General features: G+C 53.8%; 3 protein-coding genes across 14 annotated transcripts in view; 1 reads left to right on the top strand and 2 right to left on the bottom strand.

The window, feature by feature from the left end:
* The window catches only part of IL4I1 (interleukin 4 induced 1), a 37,104-nt gene extending 13,265 nt beyond the window's left edge, over nucleotides 1-23,839 (bottom strand). For 5 of the 7 annotated variants that reach the window (XM_042970482.1, XM_042970486.1, XM_042970489.1 and 2 more), the window contains exon 1: nucleotides 23,132-23,206. The gene's annotated coding sequence lies outside the window, so the exon portion shown is untranslated. Of the gene's footprint in view, nucleotides 1-9,393; nucleotides 9,480-23,131; nucleotides 23,207-23,768 lie in introns of those variants that run through there. The other 2 variants (XM_042970484.1, XM_042970483.1) reach the window with 2 other exon arrangements.
* On the bottom strand, nucleotides 416-23,853 carry NUP62 (nucleoporin 62). Of its 3 annotated transcripts, none has more exons than XM_042970495.1 (2): nucleotides 23,769-23,853; nucleotides 416-2,258 (listed from the first exon to the last, which is right to left on the bottom strand). In XM_042970495.1, the coding sequence occupies exon 2, from the start codon at nucleotides 2,192-2,194 to the stop codon at nucleotides 614-616; it is 1,581 nt and encodes a 526-aa protein (XP_042826429.1). In that variant the 5' UTR covers nucleotides 2,195-2,258; nucleotides 23,769-23,853; the 3' UTR covers nucleotides 416-613. The 3 variants fall into 3 exon arrangements, with proteins under 3 accessions (XP_042826429.1, XP_042826427.1, XP_042826428.1); XM_042970493.1 differs by lacking the exon at nucleotides 23,769-23,853 and adding an exon at nucleotides 23,132-23,212; XM_042970494.1 differs by lacking the exon at nucleotides 23,769-23,853 and adding an exon at nucleotides 9,394-9,479.
* Nucleotides 22,938-27,068, top strand: ATF5 (activating transcription factor 5). 4 transcript variants are annotated; one of them, XM_042970496.1, is made up of 3 exons: nucleotides 22,938-23,206; nucleotides 24,536-24,832; nucleotides 25,764-27,068. In XM_042970496.1, exons 2-3 carry the CDS (start codon nucleotides 24,655-24,657, stop codon nucleotides 26,426-26,428), a joined length of 843 nt encoding a protein of 280 aa, XP_042826430.1. In that variant the 5' UTR covers nucleotides 22,938-23,206; nucleotides 24,536-24,654; the 3' UTR covers nucleotides 26,429-27,068. The 4 variants fall into 4 exon arrangements, with proteins under 4 accessions (XP_042826430.1, XP_042826433.1, XP_042826432.1 ...); XM_042970499.1 differs by lacking the exon at nucleotides 22,938-23,206 and adding an exon at nucleotides 23,376-23,474; XM_042970498.1 differs by lacking the exon at nucleotides 22,938-23,206 and adding an exon at nucleotides 24,248-24,316.
* Nucleotides 27,069-27,637: the final 569 nt, after the last annotated feature.

Genomic DNA, 27,637 nt, shown 5'->3' with positions numbered 1-27,637 from the left:
GAGGCATGTCAGCCAGGCAAAGTGAAGACCTCCCGGTTCGAGTCTGACCCTTTTCTCAACACCTCATTTAAGTCCCTCATCTGACCTGTCCTTCCTCCTTTGAAATTCTACATCCCACGGTCGGTTCTATTCACAAGTCCCTTCTTTGCACTGGTGGTGAATTTCCACACGCACACACCTCATACGAGGATGCTGTCTCCTCGAAGACGGAGACTTTTCACTGCACCTACGACTATGTGTTGGACAAGTGGCCGCCTAGCGGACCCTGGCTGGGAGACGGATGGTGTTTGTGCGAATCAGCACTTCTCCAGCACCTGGCTGGAGCCGGGAAGGATGGGGAGGGTGGCTGTTGTAGGTGACGGGGTCTGGGATACGCCAAAGATACACAAAAGGAACCACACCCACTAGGCTGCTGTCAGGACCAGAGTGCTTGGAATATTTCTCTTTTTACTAATGCGAAATGCCAGACCACAGAACTGTTCTCAACAGCACAGTCGTTTGGAAGAAAGGAGCAAACAAGTACTCACGGCAACCAAAAACCAGACAATAATTACGCGGCGCCCACGGCCCCCAACACCCTCGGAACCCACGGGCCCTGAAGACGGCCGGCAGCTCAGTCGAACGTGATCCGGAAGCTGCGCTCCTGCTCTTTGCGACGCCCCTCGCACACCTTGGTCACCTCCTCCACCTTCCTCTGCAGCAGGGCCGAGTTCTGGTCGATCCACTGCAGCGAGTCCATGTGCGCGTTGAGGATCTTGCAGATCTGCTGCAGGGGGTCGCTGGTGTCGGCGGGACCTCCAGACGTGTTCAGGTGCTCGATGATGTCCTTGAGGTCTTGGGCCATGCGCTTCAGCTGCGCGTCGATGTTCTCGGCGAGCTTGTAGGTTTTCTCGCGCTCCTCGTCGGCGTGCTGCAGGTAGACGGTCCCGCTCTGCTCCTTGACCGACTCCTCCAGCGGGCTCAGCAGGTCTTCCAGCTCCTTCTGCTGAGACAGGATGAAGTCGAGCTCTTGGTCCAGCCTCTTCTGGTCCAGCTTCACTTTCTCCACCTCGCGGTGGAGGGTAGTGATCTTCTCCCCGTTCTCGATCAGCGTGCGGTCCCAGGCGTTGACCTGTGTGGCCTGCTGCAAAAAGTGCCGCTCCTGGTCCTCCAGCTCCAGGCTCCACTTGTTGATCAGACTCTCCAGCTGGGCGTAGGTCATCACGGGACTGGCGGACGCCCCCGTGGGTGCACCGGAGCCAGGAGGCACGGTCGCGGCAGCCGGTGCGTTGCTGGCGATCCCGGCCGGTGCGAGTGGCTTCAGATTCAAGGCAAAGCCGGCGGTGGTGGTGGCCGCCGTGGTGGTGGCTGTGGCGGTGGTGGCAGCGGCAGTGGATGTTGTCGTGGAGGAGGTAGAAGCCGCCCCGGGGGCCTTTAAGCTGAAGCCCAGCGTTCCGGTCCCGGGTGCCGCAGCTGTGGTCGACGGGGTACAAAGGGAAAGCCCGGTGGTGGTGGAGGAGGCTGGAGCGGTCGCTAGCGAGGTGAACAGCGTGGGCCCGGCGCTGGTGGTGGCCGCGGCGGGTGCAGGAGCAGCTGGCTGAGTGGCTCCTGCTCCAGTGGTCGCCGGAGTGGCGGGAGTGAAGGGCAGTCCGCCCAGTGCCGTGGGCTGGGCCAAACTCCCCACAGAGCCAATGTTGAAACCGGAGGTCCCGCTCTGGGACGTGCTTCCGCCTATGAACGAGAATCCCCCCGGTGTGGTGGACGGAGCGGCAGAGGTGGTGGTGGAGCCGAACACAAAGCCAGCGGGCGCCGTGCTCTGGCTGGAGGTGACAGCGCTCGAGACGGTGTTGGTGAGGGTGCTGCCGCCGAGCCCAAAGCCGCCAGGGTGAGCAGTGGCTGGGGTGGCGGCTGCATTGCTCAGGTTTAGCTTCGGAGCGCTGATCCCTAAGGAGAATCCCGTTCCTCCCGTAGCAGGAGTTGTGGTTCCAAAACTGAACCCTGGGGTCTGTGTCGCCGGAGCTTGGGTGGTGAGCGAGAACAGGCCAGTAGAAGGGGTGCTCGCAGCGGGCTGGGAGGGAGTCCCAAAGTTAAACCCGCCAGTGCCAGACGTAGAGAAAGAGAAGCCGGTAGCAGGCGTGGTTGTTGCCGTCTTTGCGGTGCCAAACGTGAACCCGCCTGTGGGGGCCCCAGTGCCTCCAAAATTAAACCCGCTCATGGCTCCAGATTCCGGCGGCAGCGGCTACTCTGACTCCCAGAGCAAATCCCTCGGTGTCTGCAACCTTGGGAAGATTTTCAAAGCACAGTAAGTCACATGATCAGATGGCAGTTTGGGAAAGGCAACCTCAATGGCACGATGGAGCGTGTGGAGGGTGGCGGGACTTTGCATAATGATAATACGTGCTCGCCACCCTGCTCCCGGCTACAGCCCAGACAGGCCCTGTTAAACTGGCAAAGAAAGATTCGGAAGCGTAAGCCGGTGCCCTGGGGGTCAGGTGCTCGGGGCTAGATGTGCTTGGGCCGTGCGCAGCCAGGTTCAGCACAAGCGGGAGTATCCGCTGCCGTGGAAGAGAAGGCCAAAGAGCAGGCACCTGAGCTGACCTCAGCCCCGAGGAGGGCACACAAAATAACACCTGGAGGACCGGCTGCCCAGGATACCGTGCCAACCACAGGTGGGAGGTGGTGGGCGGTGGGCTGATCTGGCCGAGTGCCACGCTGACTGCCCTTCTGGACTCACAGAAAGGCCCCAGAAAGCTGAGCTGCACGGCAGGGCCTGAGGTGGCGAAGGTCCCATCTGTGCACACCCCTGACCTGTTAGGAGGATGGAGGGCGTGTTGGCGCATCCCTCTGCCCTCCTTCTAACTCGGGGGTGGACAGGAGACCCCAGTCGGCTAACTCAGACCTCCCCTGGGACTGCTCTCCAGGCACTCAAGAGGAGGTGGCCTTCACCTGCAGGTGTAGGGCACAGAGGATGCACATGTGGGGCACCCCCCTCCTTTTCGGCCATCTGCAGCTGAGCTGCCACCAGAGAGAGTGACAGTGGGGAGAGGGAGAAAGTGATCACGTGCCCAGAGGATCTACACGTACTCAGAGGCCCCACCCCATCTTCCTTAGAAGCTCCATGAGCCAGCACAACCCTGTTCAGTCTAAGCCGACTAGATTTCTACAATTTCTGACTGAAAAAGACCCAAGCAGAGTCACCTGTTAGCTGACGCAGGGGCTGCTCACAGACGCTCACTCTCACTAATACCTGGAGACAGGGATTCTGTCCTCAAGACAGTGGGGTGACGACAGTGGGGCTCAGAGGGCTGCGGTGACTTGCCCAGGATCTCCCAGCCAGCAAGGGGTGGAGCCAGGAGCTGACCCCAGGCCACGGGCCTGTTTGCTGACTTCTACTGGCCCAGTATGGGTGCCGGACAACAGGGCACTTTCTCACACCAAGCGAGGGGATTGATTAAGTTTTCGGTGTAAGGGAAGAGCTGCGTTACACCTACTGACAGACTCTTACGACACACAAGAAACCTAAGAAGTGACAACAAAGGGACCTGGGCAGAATGCACATCACTAGTGCAGTGTGATCTCAGCTGTGGAAGACAGAACTTGCAAGGAGGGCGGGAAGGGCTAAACGGCTGATGGGCATTAAGGAGGGAACTTGTTAGGATCAGCACCGGGGGTTACAGGTAAGTGTTGAGTCACTAAATGCTACTCCTGAAACCAATGTGACACTGTATGTATGTTAACCAAACTAGAATTTAAATAAAAATTTGAGGGGTGCCTGGGTGGCTCAGTCAGTTGAGCGTCTGACTTCGGCTCAGGTCATGATCTCATGGCTCATGAATTCGAGCCCCGCGTTGGGCTCTGTGCTGATGGCTCAGAGCCTGGAGCCTGCTTCAGATTCTGTGTCTCTTTCCCTCTCTTGAAATAAATAAACATTAAAAAAAATTTTTTAAATAAAAATTAAAAAAAAAAGAAAAAAAAAAGGAGCACAGGAAGGAGACACACCGATGTGGACAGGGCCCATCTTTGGGTGGTGGGACTACATCATCTCCTTTCTACTTTGATGTTTGTTCTGTCCGTACAATGGAGGGACATAATCTATAAGCCTGGTGTTTCAAAGAGGCTCAAATTATAGGGTGTGGATTCAGTCTGAGGAACCAGTGAACTTATGCAGCCAGGTTTTAAAATCACAACTCAAGTAGGATAGATGGAGTTACTGAATTAAACAAGCCTCCCCTAGGCTGGCCCTGCCTCAAAGGTGACTGGGGTTGGGGTGGGGCCAGACCGAGGTGGGGAGGTGGAGCTGACCCTGAAGGTGGTGGGAGCCCTGAATAGTTTCCAGTGGAGTCAGTATGGGAAGTGCTATCAACCATGTGGTCCCCCTGAAGATGCCCACACCCCAATCCCTGGAACCTGGGAATATGCTGCTGTGTGCGGCAAAAGGAATTTCCAGGTGTGATTAAATTAATGGTTTTGAGATGCAGAGGAAGTGCCCCAAGCATGGGAACACACAGGCCTCTAGAAGCTAGAAAAAGGTGACAGCAGGTACCCTGCTGACACCCTGCTTTTAGCCCTTTTGAGACTGAATTCGGACTTTGACCTCCTGAACTGTAAGAAAATAAATCTGTCATTTTAAGCCACGAAGCTGCTGTAAATTTGTGAGAGCAGCCATGGGGAAAGAACACGGTTGGAAAGCATAAAATATCTGACAGACCTGAGGTAGGACCTAGTGGCTCCCTAGGGCTCCGGTTTCAAACGAGGGGCAGGAAACCTCTCTGAGACTCAGTTCCCTTATCAGGAAAGTGGGGCGGCAGCTACTGGGCTGAAGCGAGGCCAGCATCCGTGGGATGCAAGTTAGGGTGCTCGTCATCACTGCGGCCATGCGCAGGCACACGCGTGAAAGTTTTACTTTGGGGACAGCCTCTGGAAGCTGGTGAGGAAAGAAGAAAAGGAGCCCAGGAGGGGCCGCAAACACCCAGCTGTAAAGAAGTTCTTCTGAAAGAAACGCGGGGGTTGAGGCCGACCTCAAGTTTAACGCGAATTCACGGTAGGCTGCCACGAGATGTAGACCCCGGGGGGATTTCCAGGCAGCCAGGTGTGCCCGGCACCGTGCTACGTACACTCTCCCTAGCCAGACCCCCAGCTAATTTCACACCGATCCTACAGAGAGGTCGGGATGACTGTCCCCCGGCACAGATGGGAAAAGAGAGGCTCAGATGGAAGTAACTTGGCCATTCTTACCCCACAGTGGGCCCTGAACCCTGGCCTTGGGCTGTAAACCCCTCTTTAGTTCTACCCTGTCAAACAGGTGCACCCGGTCACAGGGCAAGCAGCCCCGCTTTGGGGCACGGCCGCTATTCTGCACCCCAGCCTCCATCCAATACCCGCGTTTCTTACTTCCCTTTCATCCAAGACAGCAAAGGTAGTTCGGAGGCAAGACAGCTCCCTGTCCTGAGGCACGAGGTCGGTTCTTCAGACTTCAAGACCTGTGTTCGAACTATGCTTCCGCTGCTAGCCGTGGGGCCTGGGGCAAGTTATTCCCGAGCCTCTCCAAGCCTCAGTGCCTCCCTCTGTAAGGAGGACAATCCCCTCCCACCGTGAAGAACAAGGTCACAACCCGAGAAGCCAAGTGCCTGGCCCAGGGAAGGCATCCCCAAGTCCCGATTCCTTTCCCCTCTCCCTCTTCAGGACCAGTTTTACTTCTGCAAGGGTCTCCAGGGATCCTCTTGTGGCCCGGGTCTGAAGAAACCTGTGGCGGCTGCCCCTCTCCAACGTCCACTGCACCCTCTGCCTTCCTGGCAGAGCCTGCCATTCCGTTCTCCTGTTCCGCATAGACACGCGCCTCTAAGGAGAGGACCTCGGGGCTGCCTGGTCTAAGCCTGGGGACCTTGGCTGGCTGCCCATCAGCACCTCTGGGGGCAGGTTCTTGGGGGCGGCGCCCCAGCCGTGGCATTTTTATAAAGCTCTTCCGGGGGGTTCTGGGAAAGGTCCCTTCTCTCCCGCCACAGCCCCCAGGGCCTCCGGCGCCCCGCACTGGACCCCTTCTTCATGAGAGCCCAGCTCCCCACTCAAGTGCCGTGTCAAGCCAGGTCCGTTCGGGTTACTGGCGGCCAACAGCCTCCGAACAGCTACCACCTACGCGTCTCAGTTCTCAAGACCTCAGCCCCACAGAGCTTCTATGAATAAGCTGCAGCTAAATTTTTCCACAAGAGCATTTATAAAAAGGTCTCTGTAGCTGTTAAAAAACTAAAAGAAAAACAATTTTCCGTGGGGGGCTTTTGTGGCTTCATGGTTCACCATTTATTAAATGCCTCACGTGTTTCTGATTGTACAGGAGCCAGGAGCTACTCGCAGTGGCAAACACACGCCGACTCGGCCCCACGCTTTGCACTTTCGATGTATTATTGCTCATTTACTCCTGAAAGCAGGTCCCTTTCCTAAGCCAGGAGAGTGAGGCCCAGAGGTTACTTAAGCCATGGCCCTCGTCCTTGAGGTGGCCAAACGTGACCTTCAGTACCAGGGCACCGGGCAGGGACAGGACCGGGTCGCGTGTTGTACGAGCAAGGACAGGTCCTCACGCTGGCCTGGGCTCTGGGGAGCACTCTCCTGGAACTGAGTGTGGAGGGGAGATGCGAGATCAGCCAGGATCGGCCAGGCGGGAGGGGAGAAGGGCCTGGTCGCGGGCACAGAGAGGCTGAAACCGCAGGCGTGTCTGTGCACACAGTGAAGGGGGGACTCGGGAGGCCCGGATTATCCAAAGAAAAGACTGGCCCGTGTCTGGCTCCTGGGAGATAACCTCCAAGCCCCCAGAGCATCCTGCCAGCCTGCCCTCGGCAGGGGCCGGAGACCAAGTGACGAAGATCAGTCACACAGATGCTCCGTGCCTGTGTGAAGGTCCTGGCACCAGGGCTCAGGGGAGCATCCCTGGAGGGCAACGCTCCACGTGTGTGGTCACACAATGGTGCCTGGAGAACCAAGCGCGGGGCTGTCGGGTCAGCTCCACTGGGAGACGAGCGGGAGCTCACACCCGGTCTCTCCCAGACTCTGCCCTGTGCATCTTTTACCTTTGTGGACTCTCATCTCCCTTTTGCCGTGACAGGGGCAAAATCTAACGGGTTTGCCGAGTTTTAGGAGTCCTTCTAACTAATCAGTGAACACAAGGGCGGTCTTGGGGACCACGGTGCACAGTGTGTGTACAGCACCACGTGACGGGAGCTGTTGGTCAAGAAATGACATGCTGATGCCTCAAACTTGGTTTCGAGGCAGCCAGGGAGGCACTTCACGGGTAGGGAGACTAACATCGCAGATCTACGTGTGGGGAACGGACTGGAGAGGCCAGGGTGATGGTCTAGGCCAGAAGCCAGAGCCAGGACTCTGAGGACAGAGGAGAGAGAACCGCGGTTTGGGAAATGTAAAGAAATGGAGTGATGGCTGTGCGGGGCTGTCCCAGTTAACGAGGCCGTCAACCAAGACCAGGACCTTGGGAGTTTCTCACAAACGTGTCTGAAAAACATACACTATTTCAAGACTTTTCCACTTTCACCAAACGGGCAAACTTCCCTACAAGAGAAGCGGACAGTGCTTGGGCCAGGTGCTGAGGGCTAGATGGCCACAGACGTGACGCCCAAGTGGGCCCGGAGTGAGGAGGGGCTGCCACGAAGTCACCGAGGGAGTCGGTGACAGAGCGGCCTGCCCTGCATCTGTCCTTGTTTTTCACACCACATCCGTCCGCCCTCACAGCCCAGGAGAGCCCGAGATTCTGACCACCCCCAGCCCCCGCCCCGGCTTTGAAGACCACCGTTCTCTGCCACCGCCTCCAACTTCACTCAGGTCCACTAACCTGACCTGTGCAGTTCCTTTGCCACTCCAAATCCCAACTCAGATTGTCTAATTTATTTACTCTATTACTTACTCAGCCCTATTCTATGTACAGGGATGACAACGGAGACAAACCAAACTCTCTGCAGTGCAACATTCACTCATACAACAGATATTTGTGAGCACCTGCTATGTCCAGGCACCGTTCGAGGCCCTGGGATTATGGCTGTGACTGAGACAGAGGCTCCTTACTCTCATGAGGCTTGTATTCCAGCCAAGGAGACAGGAGAACAACGAACTTCACAAAGGAATTATACAGCATGCTAGAATAGGCTAAGCACTATGGAGGAAGCAAAAGTGGGGCAGGGAAAGGGGAACACGGTGGCGGCACGGGGGCAAAGGGGTTGACTGAGTCACACCGAGGGAAGAGCTACAACAAAGTCCTGGGTGGGACATGACGACAGGCAGCCAGTGTGGTTAAGGTGCAGGGGCCACTGTCCCTGCACCTGGGACTCTCTCCCTCCCTGTCCCAGCCCCTTTCCTCTATCTGAAACAGGGGTGTTTGGGAATGAATATGGAGGGGGAAACCTCAGCCTTGGACTGAAAGGAATGGAAGGATTGAGAAGGCAATGGGGGGAGGTGGGGCGTGTCTATGTGATAGAATAATGGCCTTCATACGTGTCCAGCCCCCTAGCCCCAGAACCTGTGAATAGGAGACCTCACATGGCAAAAAAGGACCTTGCATGTGTGATTAAATTAAGGATTTCGAGATGGGGAGATCACCCTGGATGGCAGCATGGGCCCTGAATGTAATCACAAGGGTCCTTAGGTGGAACGGGAGGTGGCAGAAGAGTCAGAAGGAGGTGTGACCATGGGAAGAAAATTCCGAGAGATGCTGTGTTGCTGGCTCTGAAGACAGGGCTTGGGCCACAAACCAAGGAATGTAGGGGGTCTCCAGAAGACAGAAAAGATGGATTCTCTCTGAGTTTCCAGAAGGAATGAGATCCTGTGGACCCATTTCAAATTTCTGACTTCTAGAACTGTAGGAGGATAAACATGTGTTGTTTTAAGCCACTAAGTTTATGATCGTTTGTTACGACAGCAATAGGAAGTGGACAGAGGAATAGGGGAGAGAGAACAGGATGGCCTCAATCTAGATACATGGCTGGGAAACACATCCTAGAGTTGGGGTCGAGAAAAGGGCTAGAGCGAGAGGAGACAGGGCCGGGGCAGGTCTGCCTCTGTGCATCAGGACCAAGGCGGGAGGCTGCTGCAGTCGCTGGGCCCCGGCAGCTGGGGAGCCGGTGGGAAAAGAACATGCAGCTGCGATTCTGAGAATCAGGATGTCCTCTGCTGCTGGGGCGACCTCATCAGCGGTGTGGATGTGTATGAAACCCAGCAACAAGCCATCTGTGACAGAGGGAGGGAAAGGTGGCCTGGGGGCACCAAGGTGGGCTCATAATGGTGATGGTGTCCGCCCACAGGATTTCTGGCTTTTGTTCACTGTGGTTATCCCCAGCACCTAGAGCGGTGGCCGGCATGCAGCAGGCGCTCCGTAAGTGACTGTGACCGACTACCTGGTAACTCAGAACTACCACTTACAGAGTGCCACCTGTCATGGTACTGGGCCAGAAATACTAGGTAGCAGCCCGACGAATCCTTTCTGGATGGGAAACAGGATCAGAAAGGTGATGGGACTTCTTCAAGGTCACACAGCAGCAAACACCAGTCCCAGGATGGGAATCCAGAGCTTTCTGGAGCTAAGTCCTGCTGTTCTGTCTGGAACATGGGAGGAGGAGAGGTCAGAATGAAGTCTTGAAGGATGAGTGAGGTTCTCTGGGCAGACAGGTCACCGCAGGACTGACACACATACAGGCAGCTTCTCTATAGCTGTGGCGGGAGCAGGGGGAGCTGGGGGCCAGGTCACAGAGGCAAACTGCCTCTAGTCCATCTAGCAGAGACAAAGCCATGATGCCGCTTCCTTTTCTGATCCTAAAGCTGGCCTTCGTCTTCTCACCTCAGAAGCTTAAGTGACCGACCCTTCCACACCAGGCTCACCCCACTGGGGTAGAGATAGCGGCTGTCCCCTCCTTTACACCTGTTCTACTCCACTTCATTTGGGGCAGCAATAAGTCAAGCCAAAGGGCTCTATTTCCCAGGGCTCCTCGGTGGGGCTTGGGATTGTGAGTCCAGGGTTTTCTAGTCCACTGATGGGCCAGGAGAGGGACTGCAAGCAGTAGGTCAGCAGGGGTCATTAGAGGTCCAGACTGTGGGGGCACCCGGGTGGCTCAGTCGGTTGAGTGTCTGACTTCGGCTCAGGTCATGATCTCGCGGTTCGTGAGTTTGAGTGACTGGGCTCCGTGCTGACAGCTCAGAGCCGGGAGCCTGCTTTGGATTCTGTGTCTCCCTCTCTCTCTGCCCCTCCCCTGCTCACGCTCTGTCTCTCTAAAATAAACAAACTTAAAAAAAAAAAATGTCCAGACCGTGGACTTCTGTGCACTCTGAGGACAGGGGCCTTGGCTCGTCCTTTTCCACGAGTCACCTGGCAAGGCTCTGCAGCCCACCTGCCAGAGCCCCTGCTTCTCCACTCCTAACCCTGGGATCTTAGATTCTAAACTCACCACCATGCCTGTTTCCTCATGTGAAAAATGGGGGTTATAGCTCATGAATCATGTGGTCTCTGTGAAGATGAAACTGTCTGATCCACCTCAGGCACTAACCACACGGTACACTCTTGGGGCCCAGGAAAAGCTACTCTCTTATTATTCCGGGAGCAACTGGAACAGATGCTCCTGACATTTCGGCCCACAGCCACCTGGTGGTGCTGCCAACAACGCCAAGTCCAGGTGGCGCCCAGGAAGCAAGGATGAGCCATCTGGGTGGGAGCCACCCTTTCCCCCCAAGAAATTAGCAATTTAATGGGGAGACTCTGTTATCTCCCGGGTGGAGATTTAAAATAAAATGAATGAAAGAAAGAAAAAGAAAAGGAAGACAATTAGCAAGTTAAGAACTTGCAGGAAGTGTGATCACAGGCACAGAAACCAGAGAAGAATCAAGGGGAGCAGGAGAGAAAAGGGGGAAAATGAGAGACTGAAGGGACCTTCGCCTTTGGCCCCCATGGGCGCAGCCAGGGAAATCTGGTCCCCACTGAGGCTCAAACGCCGGCTGGAGCCTTTGCCAAGTGCATCAGTGCAGGAACTCCCTGTCCAGTCTGCTGCCCCCGCCCCCCACAAACGTCTCCCCTGGGCTGTCTCACCAACATGCGTTCGTCGGCCACTCACCCCAAGTCCACCAACTCTGCTTCTTAAACTTCTCTTGAATCGGTTCCCCTCTCTCTCGGAGTCAAAGAAAACCCCTCTAACCCACAGGGAACAGGTGAGCTCACAGAGCCTACCCTACGGGAATGGAAATCAACTGATAAGCACAGAGCAGCTCGCTGAGCAGACCGTAACCAAGACAGTCTCCACTGTTCCAGGCTGAAGAGGCAGCAGTGAGGGGGTGTGCGGCCAGACTGGGGTGCAGTATGAAGCCACAGGAGGGCTCTGTGTCACAGGATCTTGTTTTGAAGGACCCCCACCCACCCCGCGGGGGGCTGGGAAGGAGGGTGGCGGTCGGGGTCCGGTCACTCTTCGGCTCTTACACAACCGCCCTGCCCGGTGGGCACGGCCAACCCCGGGTGCAGGAAACCAGGAAACGGAGCCTCTGGGAGGGGCAGGGATGCCTTCCTAAGCGAAATGGGCAGCAGGGAAACCTCAGTGCTCGCCACTGCCTAGAGGCCTTTCTCTCCGCAGTACATGGTGTCCCCGACAGAGAGGGCAGGATAGACACCCACCTCTCACCTCCTTAGGCCGCTTGGGATTCTGGTCCTAACTTCCTCCAGCCCGCCCCTCCCTGAAGACCAGCACGCTCGAGGCCCTTCCACCCCCAGGTGTATCGAACTTGTGTTAAATATTAGACACCTGTGAGGAGATGACAAGCAGAAGGCGTGTCTGTCCCTCTGTTTGCTCTTCAGGGGGAGGAGCGGTGGAAAGCCTCACTGCTTGTCTCACTGCTGCCTGTCTCTTCCTTCTCCCAGGCGGAATGCCCTGACCAGGTCCCTAAATGTCCCTGCATGCTAACTGCTACGGAAGCTTTGTCACACGTGTTCCATTTCTCTACCCACCGACGTGATGGCTGTTTTAGAAATTTTTAAAATTCTTTTTGCGAGCAGTCTGTTCACGTGGTTCTACATTCGAAAGGGAAATACCCTGGTCTCCGTCTTCCCCTGTCCCCACAGCCACCAGCTCTCCTCCCTGGAGAAACGTGGCTAGGTCTCCTGTGCCGCTTGTCAGACTTCTGATTCATTTAAGCAAATTCAGTGAGCTCTCTACCCCTTCGCACACAAAATGTCATGTGCCGGACGTGCTGTTCATTTTTCACTTACTAGATCTTAGGATTCCTCTTAAGCAGGCTTATTATCCTCGCTGGAGAGAGGAAGAAACAGGCTCTCAAGAGGGGAACCACCTTGGCCGAGGCAACGACATCCTGCCTCAGCTGCCTGCTCCTGTGGGCTGCCTCCAGCTGGTACCTAAATGCTTCTTGGATTCGATATTCCCAACCTTCTCTCTCCTCCCTTCCTTCCCCTGAAAATACTAGTTTACCCTAAGAGAGCACTACCCAGCTAATTAGCAGTTACATTCTCCTTTACTCCAACACCCATAACTACATCCAAAGGAGCTCACATGGCAGGAAAAACAGCAGTTTTCCCATAGGGAAAGCAAATCAGGTTAAGACATGCACGGAAAAGAAGTCAGGAAACAAAAGAAGAGTCAATTTTAAGAAAGATTTTAGAACAATTCTTAGTATATTTTGTTTCTCTTCTATTGAAAGATTTTTTTTTCTAACTGCATTAAAAAATGTTTATTTTTGAATATTTCTTTCTTTTTTTTTTAACGTTTTATTTATTTTTGAGACAGAGAGAGACAGAGCATGAACGGGGGAGGGGCAGAGAGAGAGGGAGACACAGAATCAGAGGCAGGCTCCAGGCTCTGAGCCATCAGCCCAGAGCCCGACGTGGGGCTCGAACTCACGACCTGTGAGATCGTGACCTGAGCTGAAGTCAGACGCTTAACTGACCGAGCCACCCAGGCGCCCCCCAAAAAATGTTTATTTTTGAGAGACCGTGCACACACGCGAGCATGTGCGCAGGGGAGGGGTGGGGTGGGGACAGAGACTCCTAAGTGGGCTCTATGCTGACGACAAGAGAGCCCGATGTGGGGCTCAAACTCATGAGCTGTGAGATCATAACCAGAGCTGAAGTCAGATGCTTAACCGACTGAGCCACCCAGGGGCCCCTAGCTGCATTTTTAACATTCATATTTTAACTACAGAATTAATACATCAGTCCTTCCTTTAAAATAATGTCTTGCACATCACCAACATAGCTAAGATTCTCTTAACACTACGCTCCACCCTGGTGCCCACACCTGTGAGGTAACCGCTGTTAAAAGCTGTCGCATATCTTTTATCTGCAAACTTGTGTGTGCATTCAGAGCCTGAGGAAATGAAATGACTCCGATTTTTCTTTTCCTGAACAATATGGCAACAAGCATGCTCATTCACACCTTTGGCACAGGTGCATTTTTCCAGGATGATCTCCAGAAGCAGAGTTGCTGGCTGTGGACACTTGCAGTTTGGTTTTACTGGGGATGACCAAATTGCCCTCCGACCTGCCTATACCTGTTTTTATCCTGACTGGCAGTTCCTAAAGAGAATCATTTCCCTACAACTTGCCAGCACGTGAGATTAGGAAAGTCCCACCCATCTGATGTACCAACTGCATTTACTAAAAAATGATAAAAGCACTAACCATTCAGGGGCGCCTGGGTGGCTCAATCCGATAAGTATCTGACTCTTGGTTTCGACTCAAGTCACGATCTCATGGTTTGTGACATCGAGCCCCGCATCAAGCTTTTCACTGACAGCACGGAGCCTGCTTGGGATTCTCTCTCTCCCCATCTCTCTGTCCCTCCCCCACTCAAGCACTCACTCTTTCAAAAAAAAAAAAAAAGCACCATTCAGCACTCATTATATGCCAGCATGTGTTGGCACTAAGTCCACTAAGATGTAGAACAGGACAGACCCTGTCCTGGGCAAACAACGACAGTAATATATGGTATGGCTACCATTTTCATGAAACCCAGAGTGATATTTAAATATGAAAAAAAAACTTACCAGAATGGAAAACAGATACTCAAAAACTTGTACACAAATATTCACAGGAGCATTATTCCCAACAGCCAAAAGGTACTCTCATTGCCTCCGTTACTGAACTCCAATCCCACCTGTTCTTGAGGCCTAAAGTACTCCTGCCTCAGGGCCTTTGCACTTGCTGGTCCCGTCTCCTGAAATGCTCTCCCTTAAGTGTCCCCACGGTTCACTCCTTTACTTTCTTCAGCCTTTGATCACCTACTCAGTGAGGTTTTCCCTGGCTATCCTTAGAACTTAGCACCATCTGAAATAATATACTGACCTCACGGATCTCATTTATTGTCTCTCCATTAGGATGTCGGCTACATGAGGGGCAGCATTTTTGTCTGTGACTTCCACTGCTGTATTCCCAGTGTTGGCAATGGTTGCTGGCCATCGCAGGCACTCACTAAATGGTTGTCAATGGCACTAAATGGATGTCAATGGCATCCAGGAGTTTCTTTGTGCCAGGTGCTTTTTGTATATGAACTCCAACCATGAGACAGGTACCATTAGTATTTCCCTTTTAGAGTTAAGTAACTTGTCCAATGTCAGCATGAACTTCAAAGTCAAGATGAATACAATAAGGTCTTGGGGCACCTGGGTGGCTCACAGTTCATGAGATGGAGCCCTGGGTTGGGCTCTCTACTAACAGTGCAGAGTCTCCTTGGGATTCTCACTTGCTTTTTCTCTCAAAGTAAACAAACATTAAAAAAAAAAATTTTAGGGGCACCTGGGTGGCTCAGTCAGTTAAGTGTCCGACTTCAGCTCAGGTCATGATCTCAGTTTGTGTGTTCAAGCCCTACACTGGGCTCTGTGCTGATAGCTCAGAGCCTGGAGCCTGCTTTGCATTCTGTGCCCAGCCCCCTTCTCTGCTCCTCCCAGACTCGTATTGTCTCTCTTTCAAAAATGAGTATTAAAAAAATTTTATTTTTAATTTAAAGGGGTGCCTGGATGGTTCAGTCAGTTAAGCGTCTGCCTTCGGCTCAGGTCATGATCTCATGGTTCATGGGTTCGATCTCTACATCAGGCTCTCTGCTGTCCGCACAGAGGCCGCGTTGGATCCTGTGTCCCCCCGACCCCCACAAAAAAATAAAAGACTTAGAACCTACTGGAAACCTAGGGGAGATGACTACCTTCACCTGGGGGATGGGTAAGGGGAGGGCCAGGGAAACCCTCCTAGAGAAGAAAAAGGATATTTAAGCACAGTTTTGAGGAACATGGAAGAGTTGGGGTAGGGAGGGGTTAGATCAATACCTCATTCCAGGCAAATGGTCGGACAGGCAAGGGCCTGCCGCCTTACGGAACAGTGTTAAACACCCTACGTTAAAACCACAAGATGCCAGAGAAAATACACAAACGGCCAATAAGCACAGGAAAAGATGTTCATCATCATTGGCCACCGGGGAATGCAAATCACAACACAACGAAGATACCAGGTCAGACCCCATAGGATGGTAATAAAGATGGACAAGGAGTGTTAGCGAGGATGTAGAAAAACCGGAACCCTCATTCACTGCTAGGGAATATAAAATGGCCCAGCCACTGTGCAAGAGCCTGGCAATTCCTCAAAAGGTTAAACACTGAATTATCCTATAATCCAGCAATCCCATTCCTAAGTATCTCCCAGGAGAAATGAACACATATGTCCACCCCAAACTTGTACGTGCATTATTTGTAATAGCCAGGAAGTAGAAACAACCCAAATGTCCACCAACCGATGAATGGACAAAATGTGGTATATCCATAAAATGGAATGTTATTCAGCCTTTAAAAGCAATGAAGTATTAATATATGTTACCAAACAGATAGACCTTGAAAGGCAAAGGACCTTCTATGACATGATTCCATTCCAATGAAATGTCCAGAAAGGCAAATGTAGAGACAGGTCAGTGGCTGCCTAGGGTTGAGGGATGGGGGAATGGGGAGAGAATACTAATGAATGGATATGGGGTTTTGGGGGTAGATGATGAAAATGTTTGAATATTAGATTATAGTGATGACTGGACAACTCTGTGAATGTACTAAAAACCACTGAATTGTTCACGTTAATAAATGGATGTGCATTATACAATACCTCAATAAAAGCCAATAAACTAACCAATAGGTATGAGATGCCACGAAGTGGTTGGGAGGGCAGAAGTGAGCCTGCAGAAGTAGGCAGTGGCCAGACTCAGTCCTGACTTTACCTTGAGGGCAGGGACTGGGCAGAGGAGTTTCCAGACAGGATCTGAAATGCCCTCAGCTGTGAGGCCATCAGGGACTCCTTGAGACATGCAGTTAGGCATAGAGAGGACATTCAGACTTGGAGAGGGACTCTAAGAGCACCGTGGGTGTGTGTATGCGTGTGTGTGTGTGTAGAATCGCACACACTTGTGCTCCCTCCCCAGCGCAATCCCTGTAATCAACACCAGCATCTCGAGGGAGAGGCAGTGATGTCACTGGTTGGGGAGGAAAAGGCCCAGGCCACGTTGTGGTAGAGACAGTTGCCATGGAGATGGTTTCTCTGGGAACCAAGTGAAAGCCACCAGAAGTGAGGGGGGCGGGCAAGGCGGCCTCGATTCTGAGAACTAGAAACCAATCACACCTACCCGCCTCTGGGTATCAATCGCCATGCTAATATTTCTGGACATTCGTTATGTGCCGGGCTGTTGGCAGTGCTTTACCTGCACCGACTGCCAACTTTATGAGGTGGGAATTATTCAAAACCCCATTTTACAGAGGAGCAAGCTAAACCCAAGAGAACTTTAGTAACTTACTCCAAGTCACACAGGTAGTCAGGACAGACCCAGGCTATCTGATCCCAGAGCTGAGCTGTTAATCACTCACTAGCCTCTCCAACGTGACATTGTGTCCACCTTCCACACCGTGTGCCATCTCTAGCACTCCCCATTCTCTAAGGACATCCGGGGCATCTCCATCACCTTCCAGACTTGTTCAGGTTTCACTCTGAATCCAATTCAGTGCTGTCTACCTCCCCAGCCACGGGCTAGACTCCCAGAGGCTAGAAGCTAAGAAGGGCATTAGCTGCTCTTTCCTGCCCCCACCTCGGGAACCTGTCCCTGCTCTGGGCGGGCGCTGGCAGAGGAGAAAGGCAAAGGGCTCTTGAACTCAGAGCGGGGCTCTGCTGGCGCTGACCCAGTGCTCTCCATCGGGCAGTCCCCACATTCATGGGGACCTATGAGGCATTCCTGTTGTGGTCCTCGGCCTCTGCCTCAGCCTCTCTCTTGCTCCCCGCAGCTCCCACTACAACTGGCCATCCCGAGTGCCGGCTGGGTTCAGGTCCTGCTATATTCCTTTGTGCTCAAGCAGCCCTGTGGGGACTCTGCATGTGTGACCCACCACATGGCAGGGACTCTCCACCTCTCTTTCCCCATTTGGAAGGATGGGCACGTTTGCTTTGAGAAAGGAACAGCCAGGCCCTGGCTCGCTCCCGTCAGACAGAACTTCAAAGAACACCAGGCAGGGCCACTCTGACTGTGGTGGATGAGACAGAACAAGACCACTCTGGAATCCTATTTCAACACAGACAGATGCACAAACCTTGTCCAAAGCACAAAAATGACCCAAATCCCCTTCCTGGCTCAGAGCAGACGGGAGCTTCTTACCTTAACCATAGCATTAGCTGGGCTCACTCCTCCTGCCTCTAGATGAAGTGGAGATACCCAGTCCCGGACTTGCCTCTGCTGCCCAGCCTCCAATCCAGAGCCAAGCCTGCTTCCCGAACCCTTCCCAAAGCTACCTAACCCCACCCAGCTCCCATAAGAAGCTCTCCATAACACCCACTTACTGAGATGCCCCGAGGGACCCAATGGTGGAGGGCAAGAAACCCGATGTTCAACTATAGGTGCTCCTGGCAGCCTCTGGCATGAGGCACGGACAGACGAGGAACAGACGGGGGAGTAAGACACCAGCCCCTCTGTAGCAGGCATTTGACCCTCAATGACAATTCCTGAGAGGCCTCCCTCCCTGCTCCCCACAAACACTGTCCTCTCGACTCTACATGGGGCTGGGGCTGAGCAAGGCCCTGCTCTTTCTCAATCTTGATCAGTTCAGCAGGGAGCGATGTGGTCTCAACTTTCAGCAACTCTGGAATGGAAGTACTTGGTTCTTTTTGTTCTCCGCTCTGGGAAGCGAGGATTACAGATGGGAGGGTGAGGGGGAAATCACTGAACCAAAGGTCAGGGAGGACCCGCAGCCTGAGTCTCATCCACACTCATGGTTCCTTGGAGTTTCTCTCAATCACTTGCCAACTTTTAAAACTTGGATCTCACAGGAAATGCTTGATTTCCAACTTCATAAAATCAGCAGCTCTGCACTGCAAGGTGGGGTCACCCCTGAGGTGCCTTTGGGGTTTCCCAGGGGCTCTGTTGGCCTCTCCTGAACACAGGCCCTTTGCGTTTAAGGAGAGGCTTGTTCGTTGAGCCAGGAACTGTTCTACGCCTTTTCGTGTATTATCTGTCTGCACCACTGCCCTCTGAGGGTTGTTATTGTCCCTACTTTAGTGATGAGACCACTGCAGCACACAAGGGCCCGGTATCTTGCTGGAGGCCACAGTTCAGTAAGTGATGGCATCTTGAGCTCTGGGCACTAGGCTGTCAACTACCTCCAGTTTGCCCAGTCCTCTTCCTATAGCCAGTCCCTGTGGGCACAGGAGGGGGCACCCTAGGGCTGGCCCTAGCTTTCATCTTCCAGATGAGAAAATAGGCTCCCTTGGGAGGTGTGATAGGCTGGAAAATGGCTCTCCGAAGAGGTCTACATCCTAGTCCCCACAACCTGTGAACAGATTACCCTACCTGGAAAAAGGGAGTCTGCAGATATGATTAAACTGAGGATCCTGAATGCAGATATTCTGGATGATCTGGGTGAACCCTAATGTAATCACAAACCCTAATGTAATGTAAGTGGGAGGGCAAGAGGATCAAAGGAGAAAATGGGAGAGGAGATGATAGAAGCAAAGGTCAGAGTGATGCGAGAAGGGCCATGAGCTGAGGAACACAGGCGCCTCTAGAAAAGGCAAGAAAATGGATTCTCCCCTTGAGCCTCCAGAAGGAACACGGCCCTACAAACCTATTTTAGACTTTCGGTCTTCAGAAGTGAAAGGGAACGAAAGTGTGTTGATCTGAGCCGCTGTGTTTATGATGGTCTGTTGCAACAGCCACAGGAAACAAACACAGAAGACGAGCACCGAGGGTGCCGGAGCCAGTACAGCCATGTGGGGCCTACCCAGGCTTGAAGGGCCGTGGCTGCTTCTGCCGAGGGAGACACCGCAGGAGCAGCGGAAGGGCTCCCGAGGACTCTGAGCTACTAGGCCACGTGGCGGACCTATGCTCTGCATGCCTGGCCCCTGTACCGTCCTTTCCCCAACCGGGCTGGCCTTGGCCCTCCTGCCCTTGTTTGCCAGGACACCCACCTCCAACTCCTGCCCCCTTCCGGGCCCACATGACCCCGGTACCTGCCCTAGCAGCTCTTCAGAGAGAATCTAGGTCCGTCTGATGCAAACTGGGTGCCTTTTCTATCATGCCAGGCCCAGTCACCTTGATTGGGAAACAGCGAGGGGTGGCTGGCGAGGAGGGCCTCCACTAGGGCAGGAAGATGGGAACAGGTTGGAATCGATGGAATTTGGCAATCGTGAGCAGCTGCAAACCTGAGGTGAAGGTCTAGATGAGGCGGCCTCCCGGCAGCCTAGGCCTTGGACTGCGGGTCAGGGACCTCACAGAGCCTAAAGAAGACAGGCTCTCCCTGGGGCTTGTGGGGTCTTGACAGCTATGCGGTATCGTGGAGGCCTGGGCTCTAACTAGCGATGTGACTGCGCACAACCCCCTTCACCTCTCAGGGCCTCAGCCTTGCCCCCTGCAGGACCAGCAGGTCGGCCTGTGAGCTGAGGCCTCTTCTCAACACTGGTCTCAGACACTCGGGATCCCGCATAGGTGGCTGCTCTCCTTCTCCCTCCCTCGCAGCGCCGGGGCCCCTCCCCAACCCAGGCCTCTAGGGCCTCGCTAACCAGGAACTGTTGCCGGGTGCGCCAGGGCCCCCAGAGAATCCCCCCACTCCCCCTCCCCATCAAAGAGCCAGGGTGATGCAACCTGCCTGCAATGGCCACTGCACTCCCCAAGCCTGGCTCCTCCGCACTGAAAAAGAGTCCCCAGAAGCCCCGCCCATGCTCCCAGCCCCAGCTCAGGAGTTGAAGGGACTGGGGCACCTGGACCCACGTGCAAGACTCCAAGTCTTGGGGAGGCAGCGGCATTTGAGTCCTGGAGGTGCCATGGGTCTGGGGTCAAGAGGAGGTACAGGAGAGGGCTTGGGGTGCCAAGGCCGGGGTTCACAGGTGGCCACGGATGACCCACCAGTCACAAATTAGAATACACCGGGAAGGGCTGAACTGGCACCCACTCAGTAGGAATCTGATGTCTGATGGGACAGCTGGCACCAGGGCTGAACCGGGTGAGATCCAACAGCTAGGGAGAGAAAAAGCTGCAAGGGGCTGGGACAAGAGGACCAGGGTCCCTGCCCCAATGTCTCCTCAGTCAGCATATGTGGCATGCAGCCGGCAACATGATTCCCATACTAAGCAAGTTCATGTCCAGTAATTAACAAATATCCTACCTGGCCACCCTCTCAAAAACCCATAATCCCAGTCTACGAGACAAAACCAAATTGAGGAATATTCTATAGAATGACCAACTCTTCAAAACCGCCAAGATCATGAAAAGACTAGGAAAGTCTGAGAAACTGCTGCAGAGACCGGAGGCTAAGGAGACATGACGACTAAATGTGATACGGCATCTGGAACAAAAAAACAGCATGAAGAACAGCTAGTGAAATGAGAATAAAGCATGCACTTTAAAACCCCCTTATGTATGTGGGTTCTTCAGTTGTGACCCATGTACCACAGTAATGTTAGATGTCAACGAGGGGGAAAACTGGATGAGGGGTACATGGGAACTCTCTGTACTATCTTTGTGGCTTTTCTGTAGATCTAGTCCACATGTATATCATAGGACATCTTTTCAGAAAAAAACTCAGACTTTGGCGGGTAGTGGGGGGACACGACTCTCTGCCAGCAGTCCGTCCTAATCCTACCTATGGCTCAAATATCTATACTGAGAAGTAGAAGGAAAGTCGGTCCTTAAGTCTCACTTAAAAGGCTGGGCGATCTTTTAAAGCACTTACTGCTTAGCAGTGGGGATAAAACACAGCTGCCTCAGTAACAACCACCACCACTCCTTATGTAGCACCTGCTTGCCAGGCACTAACCTAAGTGCTTGACCTGAATTTATTTAATCCTCATAACAGTACTAAGATGTAGGCACTATTGTTTTGCAAACTCTACTCCTGATGTGGGGCTCGAACTCACGGCCCCAAGATCAAGTCGCATGCTCTACTAACTGAGCCAGTCAGGCACCCAAGAAGTAGGCACTCCAAACTGCCATGTATATTGCTATGTTTCTATGAACTAAACTTCATACTTTATTCTGGTACTATTCATGGAGACTGAGGCACAGGGAAGTAAGCGAAATTGCCAATAAGCTAATAAGTGGGGTAGAGTCAGGGTTTGAACCCAACGACCTAGCGCCACAGTCTGTGCTTAACTGCGACTCTGTGCTCCCCAGGTAATCATGTAGGTCAAGTCCTCAAACACTGGCAGAGTGGACAGCTAGTGCTCTAAGTGAAAGTGGTCCGATCCCAAGAAGGATTTCCTGCATGTAACAGAAGCCTGCACGTCTTCATTCCCAGATACCTCTCAAGTTCAGGGTTCCCCCGCTTTCTTTGGATCTCATAACCCTCACAAGCGATGAAAGCTGAACTCCAGGTGTCCTGCTGTGGGCAGATGCAAAGTGGGGAAGGGTTTCTGAAGCAAAGACCCAAAACCACCTGGGCTAGTGGAGGGCCTACTGCACAGGAAGGGAATGGCCAGGAAGCCCCTCTGTTTAGTAAAGGGAAGTGCAGATCTCACTATCTCCGGCAGGTTTGGGAAACTGATCCGGGAGGGCTGGGGGACAGCTGAAGCAGAGGACCTTTTGAAAGAAGTGCTGAGGATAAGACTTGATGGAGAAATAAGCTGATGGAGAGTAAGAGGATGGAGAAAAGGCAGTTACGGTGATGATGCCGGCTTCTCTGCACCCCACGCAGGGATGTGCTGAGCGTCCATCATCTACAATGGGAAGGGTGGGGACGGCTGGAAATTACTGAGACCTTGAAGGAGTGACCTACTAGCACATGCTGGATGTTCAAATGTCCGGGGCTTTTGCCAGAGCGGGAGGAAGGGCTAAGGGTTCCTACTAAAAATAAAATATGTTGAAAAATAAAAATGAAAATAAAAAACGTTGAAAAATAAAATAAAATACGCTGAACAGGTACATAAGAGCCCGGCTCTCGGTTTCACAGGCATCGACCTATTTGATTCTCACAAACAACCTCACCAGGTATACCTGATTTATTAATCCTCCTCATTACAGGTAGTTAGTCCCCGATCTACGAGACTAGAGACCTTGTCACTTGCCACCCTCGAAGGTCTGAGATTTGAAAGGCGCGCGATCTCATCGTGACTCACGCCAGACTCTAACCCACAAAGAGGTTTCCTAGCGTGGGGCAGTTGGGGGATGAGGACACTAGCGTGTGGCTGGCCGGAAATTCGGGAAGCAGGGGGAAAAGTGAACTGGTGCAGGTCGGGGGGGGGGGAGGGGGGAAGGGGACCGAATCCAGAAAATCGCGGGGGGCGGCTGGATCTCAGAGTCAGAGGAAAGGGAGGCTCGGAACCCCCGGGGTAGGAAAGATGAGGAGGGTGGATCCCCAAATAGGAGGAAGGGAAAGGTCGAACTCTAGGGGTCGGGAGGAGGAGGGGACTGGATCCCAGGATCCCGGAGAGGTAGGGACCAGGCCCGCCCCCCGGTTGGGACCTCGTGGGGTGGGGCGGAGCGCGGAAGGATCCTGGCGGGCCGTGCTGCGCCACCCGCGGTATATCTGTCCCCAGTCCCCGGGGCCGCCTCATTCCCCATCCTCAGATCACTATCTCTCCTCAGACTACCGCGACGCCATCTCCGCCCGCATAGCCCTGGCCATGGCTCTGTAGCCACGACCCCTCCGTGCCCCGGCCCGTCTCTGCGCTCACCGCGCTTGCGCTCTTCGCTACCGCCTTCTTTCTTCAGCGGAGGCCGCCGCCGCCTCTCTGTTCCACAGCCATGGAGTGAGTAACCGCTCGCCCCTCCCTCTCCAACCGCCTTTCCCGCCCTTTCGAAGCTCGCGGCCTTCTCGACCAGGTCTCGTGGGGGTGGGGTGGGGAGACGAGAGTGAGGAATCACGGTCGCGCAAGCGCAGAAGAGGAAAGACGCGCCGTGGGCGCGTGGCCAGGCATGCGCATTTGGACCGATGGGGGGAAGGGTGCGTTCTTGAGAATGTTGGTGTTTAAAGATGGCCTGTGTGCAGGTGCGCCTGCGCACTAGCCCCTAGAGAGGGTGAGTTGTCTCCCACCCACCATCTACTTGAGCAAGTCTGTCCGCGAGCGGTTGCTCACGTGCACGAGCCACCAGAGCCCGCATTTCTGTGTGAAGGGCGGACGGCAGCAACGGCACATGCGCACTGACCCCCCGATCCCCCGCAGGCGTAAGAGCAGTTGGCTCGGTGGCGGAGCATGCGCTTTGGCCCTCGGCTAGAGAGCCGCGTGTGGAAGGGTCAGGGGTGGGGAGCTGTTCTCTGCCGGCCCCTCCACCCTCCCGCTCCGTGTTGCTCAGGCGCACAGCACAACTTACCTTTGACTCAGGCACCCGCTCGGGGGAGGGGGACTGATTTAGATTGGGCGTAAGGCGAGGCTTAGAGGCAACCTGTTAAGAAGGGGGTGGAGCTAGGATCACCTTGGTTGCAAAGGGTGGGGCCTTGGGGAACCCATTGTGAGAAGGGGCGGGGCTAAGCAAACATCGCTGAGGGGTGGGGTTTCAATAGGAGACAAAGCGGGGCCTTCGGGGGAATCGTCGGGAAGGGGTGGGGTTAAGGTAAATATGGGGGCGGGGCTAGAGGGGGTCACCGCTAAGTTGAAAGGAAAGAGTGGGACTTGGTGTTCAACGTTGACAAAGGGGCGGGGCTGGGGCAATTCCCCTGAGAACCGATTCGAGCTTGCATCTAGGGATAGGGTGGAGCCTAAAGAAGGGGTGTGGCTGGAAGAAAATTGTGGGATTGAGTTTTTTATGAAGTTGAATAATTGCGGGGGGGGGGGGGGCTGGGAGGGGCTTAAGGAAATTCCCCTGGGAGACCATTATGTTTCTATATTGGAAGGAGTGGGGCTTGGATATTCTAAAGGAAAGTAAGTGAGGGCTAAAGAGAATTCCCTTGGGAGTGGGTGGGGCTCAGAGATTTGGGGAAAGAAAGCATTGGTTTAGAATTCTGCGAGGGCAAGGTGCAGTCTCGAGCCTAGTTGGAAGGGGGAAGGGAAGACCCTGGGGACATGGGGGTGTGGCTTGGTTTCCCTGTGACTTTGGCTGTGGATAGCCTCTGACACTGCCTACTTTTGTCTCACATGTAGGTCTTCCACTTTCACCTTGGTGCCTGTCTTTGCCCCACTGAGCAACTTCCAGAGCCGCCTCCTAGCTGTTGGTTCAGCCTTCTTCATTGTGACCCGTGCCCAGAGCCCGTGCTGCAGCCATGTCACTCCTGGCGACCCTGGGGCTGGAGCTGGACAGGGCCCTGCTCCCAGCTAGCGGTCTGGGCTGGCTCGTAGACTATGGGAAACTCCCCCTGGCCCCTGCCCCCCTCGGCTCCTATGAAATCCTTGGGGGAGCCCTGGAGGGCGGGCTCCCAGGGGGAGGAGAGCCCCTGGCAGGTAAGGACAGGTGGAGAATGGAGGTGGGGTGAGCTGGGGCATGGGGGACAGGGGAGAAGAATTCATTTATTCACTCAAGAAGTATTTACGGAGCACCTGTAATAAACCAGGTCATGTTTTAGGTGCTGGGGGATACAGCTGAGACAAGACCGACATGATCCCTGCCTTCCCGGAACTCACACACTAGTGGGGAGGCAGACAAAAGACAAATTAAGTGATGATATATTGGGATAAGTGGGAAACAGCTGAGCCAAAAAAATAAAAACACAGCCTTAGTTTACAGCGAGTAGCGAGGAAACATATAGGTAACATTTTGGCTGAGACCTAAAGGCTGGGAAGGAATAAGACCCAAAGGAAGAGCTTTTCAGGTAGAGGAAACAGCATACGCAGAGGCCCTGGGGCAGGGGTTATTTTACTCATTAGTGTTTTCCAAACGCTTGGCACATGGTTTGTTCTCAATAATTAATGAATTAAAGATGAAACGGGTGTGTTGTGTGTGTGAGACCTAGTTTGTCTTTAGGGATGGAGAGTAAATCAGAAACTATGGACGTAGGGTAGTTAGTAAAGATTATTTGGGAATGGTTGAAGATCTAGCTGGTTGAGTTTTGTTGTTTGGGTCATTGGTTGGTTGACTGACCCATTGATTGGCTGCTTAATAGGTTGACTGGTTGGTTGACTGCTTCATTCACTTAGTTGATTGGTTGGCCAACTGGTGGGTAGTTGATTGGCTGGTTAACTGGTTGGTTAGATGTTTGATTTGTTGGCTGGTTTCTTGAGGGGTCTGATGATTCACGGGTTGGTCGGTTGACCGATTGGCTCGTAGGTGGTGTCACTCAGTGAATGGGATGAATGAAGCCGACGCGAATGAGCACCAGGTGAGGCAGGAGACCGGGAACTCAAGGAAATTTATGTCCCTCCTCCAATTCTCCAGGTGACGGCTTCTCTGACTGGATGACTGAGCGGGTGGACTTTACAGCCCTCCTGCCCCTGGAACCCTCCTTACCCCCAGGTGCCCTCCCCCCACCCTCCCCACCCCCACCTGACCTGGAGGCCATGGCCTCTCTCCTCAAGAAGGAGCTGGAACAGATAGAAGACTTCTTCCTTGATGCGCCACTCCTCCCACCATCCTCCCCCCTGCCTCAGCCGCCGCCACCAGCGCCCTCCCTCCCTCTTCCACTCCCCCTCCCCACCTTTGACCTCCCCCAGCCCCCTGCTCTGGATACCCTTGACTTGCTGGCTATCTACTGCCGCAGTGAGGCCGGGCCAGGAGACACAGGGTCGGCATCCCTGCCCCCACCACAGCAGGCCCCCCCCCCTCCACCTCCAGCCTCTCGCCCGGCCCCCTACCCGAATCCTACCACCACCCGGGGGGACCGCAAGCAAAAGAAGAGAGACCAGAACAAGTCAGCAGCTCTGAGGTACCGCCAGAGGAAGCGGGCAGAGGGCGAGGCCCTGGAGGGCGAGTGCCAGGGGCTGGAGGCTCGAAACCGGGAGTTGAGGGAGAGGGCTGAGTCGGTAGAGCGCGAGATCCAGTATGTCAAGGATCTGCTCATTGAGGTGTATAAGGCTCGGAGCCAGAGGACCCGGAACAGCTAGAGGGGCTTTGGGCTGTAGGGGCACTGGCCTTCATCTCTGGCTCACCTCTATTTCTGGGGCTGGGGCCGGAGGATCCCACCATCCCCTTTCTGTCTGACTATCTCCCCCTCCCTCTCCTTTTATCTTTGACTGCTCTCGTCCATTTCTAAATTTGCCCCCCTTCTCCCACCCAGAATCCTGGAATGTCTGGCCTTACTCAACATCTCCACTTCTCAAGTAACAGCTGGGGGGCTGGGGGCCCAGAGACGGGGAGCTTGCAACCCTGGTCTCTCAATCAGGGAAGTGAGACCAGGAAGCTATGCAGAATGAATGTGGAACAAACAGGGGAGCCCCCTGGGGATGTGAGCCAGGGAGGGTCTTAATGGCCCCCGTATAATAATATAACCAAAAAAGCAAGCCAAGTGACCTTAGGGAAACATATTTGGGCAGGAAGCCAAAAGGTGGCCAAGTTCACAGAGCAGGTGAATATGCAGGTAGCCGGGGAGGTGGGCAGGGCGGGGGACGGCCATAGTTGGGACTGGGTGTTCATTTTAGCTCTGGGAGGAAATCAGTGTTTTGTTGTGGGGGGAGGGGTCGTGTTGTGTTGGGGGAGGGGCTGCATCTAGATGAGGGAGGGCAGGGACTGGTCCTTTTGGTGGTTTGGGAGCAGAAATAAAATGAAGAATTTTCTCTGATCTGTGTGTCTTTCTTTTGGGGGGAGGGCAGTCTTAGGCCAAAGAATGATCACGTAGATACAACAGATAATCCTTATTACACACACACACTTGGCTCATGGCCAAGGCCCAGATGGGATCATTGAACTGGTCAAGACTCAAGGCCCACTTCTTTTTAATTAATTAACTTGTTATTTTAGTTATTTTTAATTTTTTTAAGTTTATTTATTTTTGAGAGAGACAGACACAGAGACGGCGCTGGGTGAAGGACAGAGAGGGAGAGGAAGAAATCCAAGCAGGCTCCCTGCTGTCGACGTAGAGCCCAACGCGGAGCTCGAACTCACGAAACTGTGAGATCTTGACCTGAGCAGAAACCAAGCATCAGATGCTCAGCCAACTCAGCCACCCAGGAGCCCCCAAGACCCACTTTTAGATCCAGACCACTTACTACTTGTGTAGACAGAAGATGCCAGCTTCTTGTGGTTCTTGTCACACACACCAAAGGGGACGACACGGAAACAAGAGGGGGGCTGCAGCAAGGGGGATGGGGCACCCG

Source organism: Panthera tigris, chromosome E2 (genome assembly GCF_018350195.1).
Source record: "Panthera tigris isolate Pti1 chromosome E2, P.tigris_Pti1_mat1.1, whole genome shotgun sequence".
NCBI lineage: Eukaryota > Metazoa > Chordata > Mammalia > Carnivora > Felidae > Panthera > Panthera tigris.
Note: the sequence above shows the minus strand (reverse complement) of the source record. Positions and strands in the feature narration are given on the sequence as shown.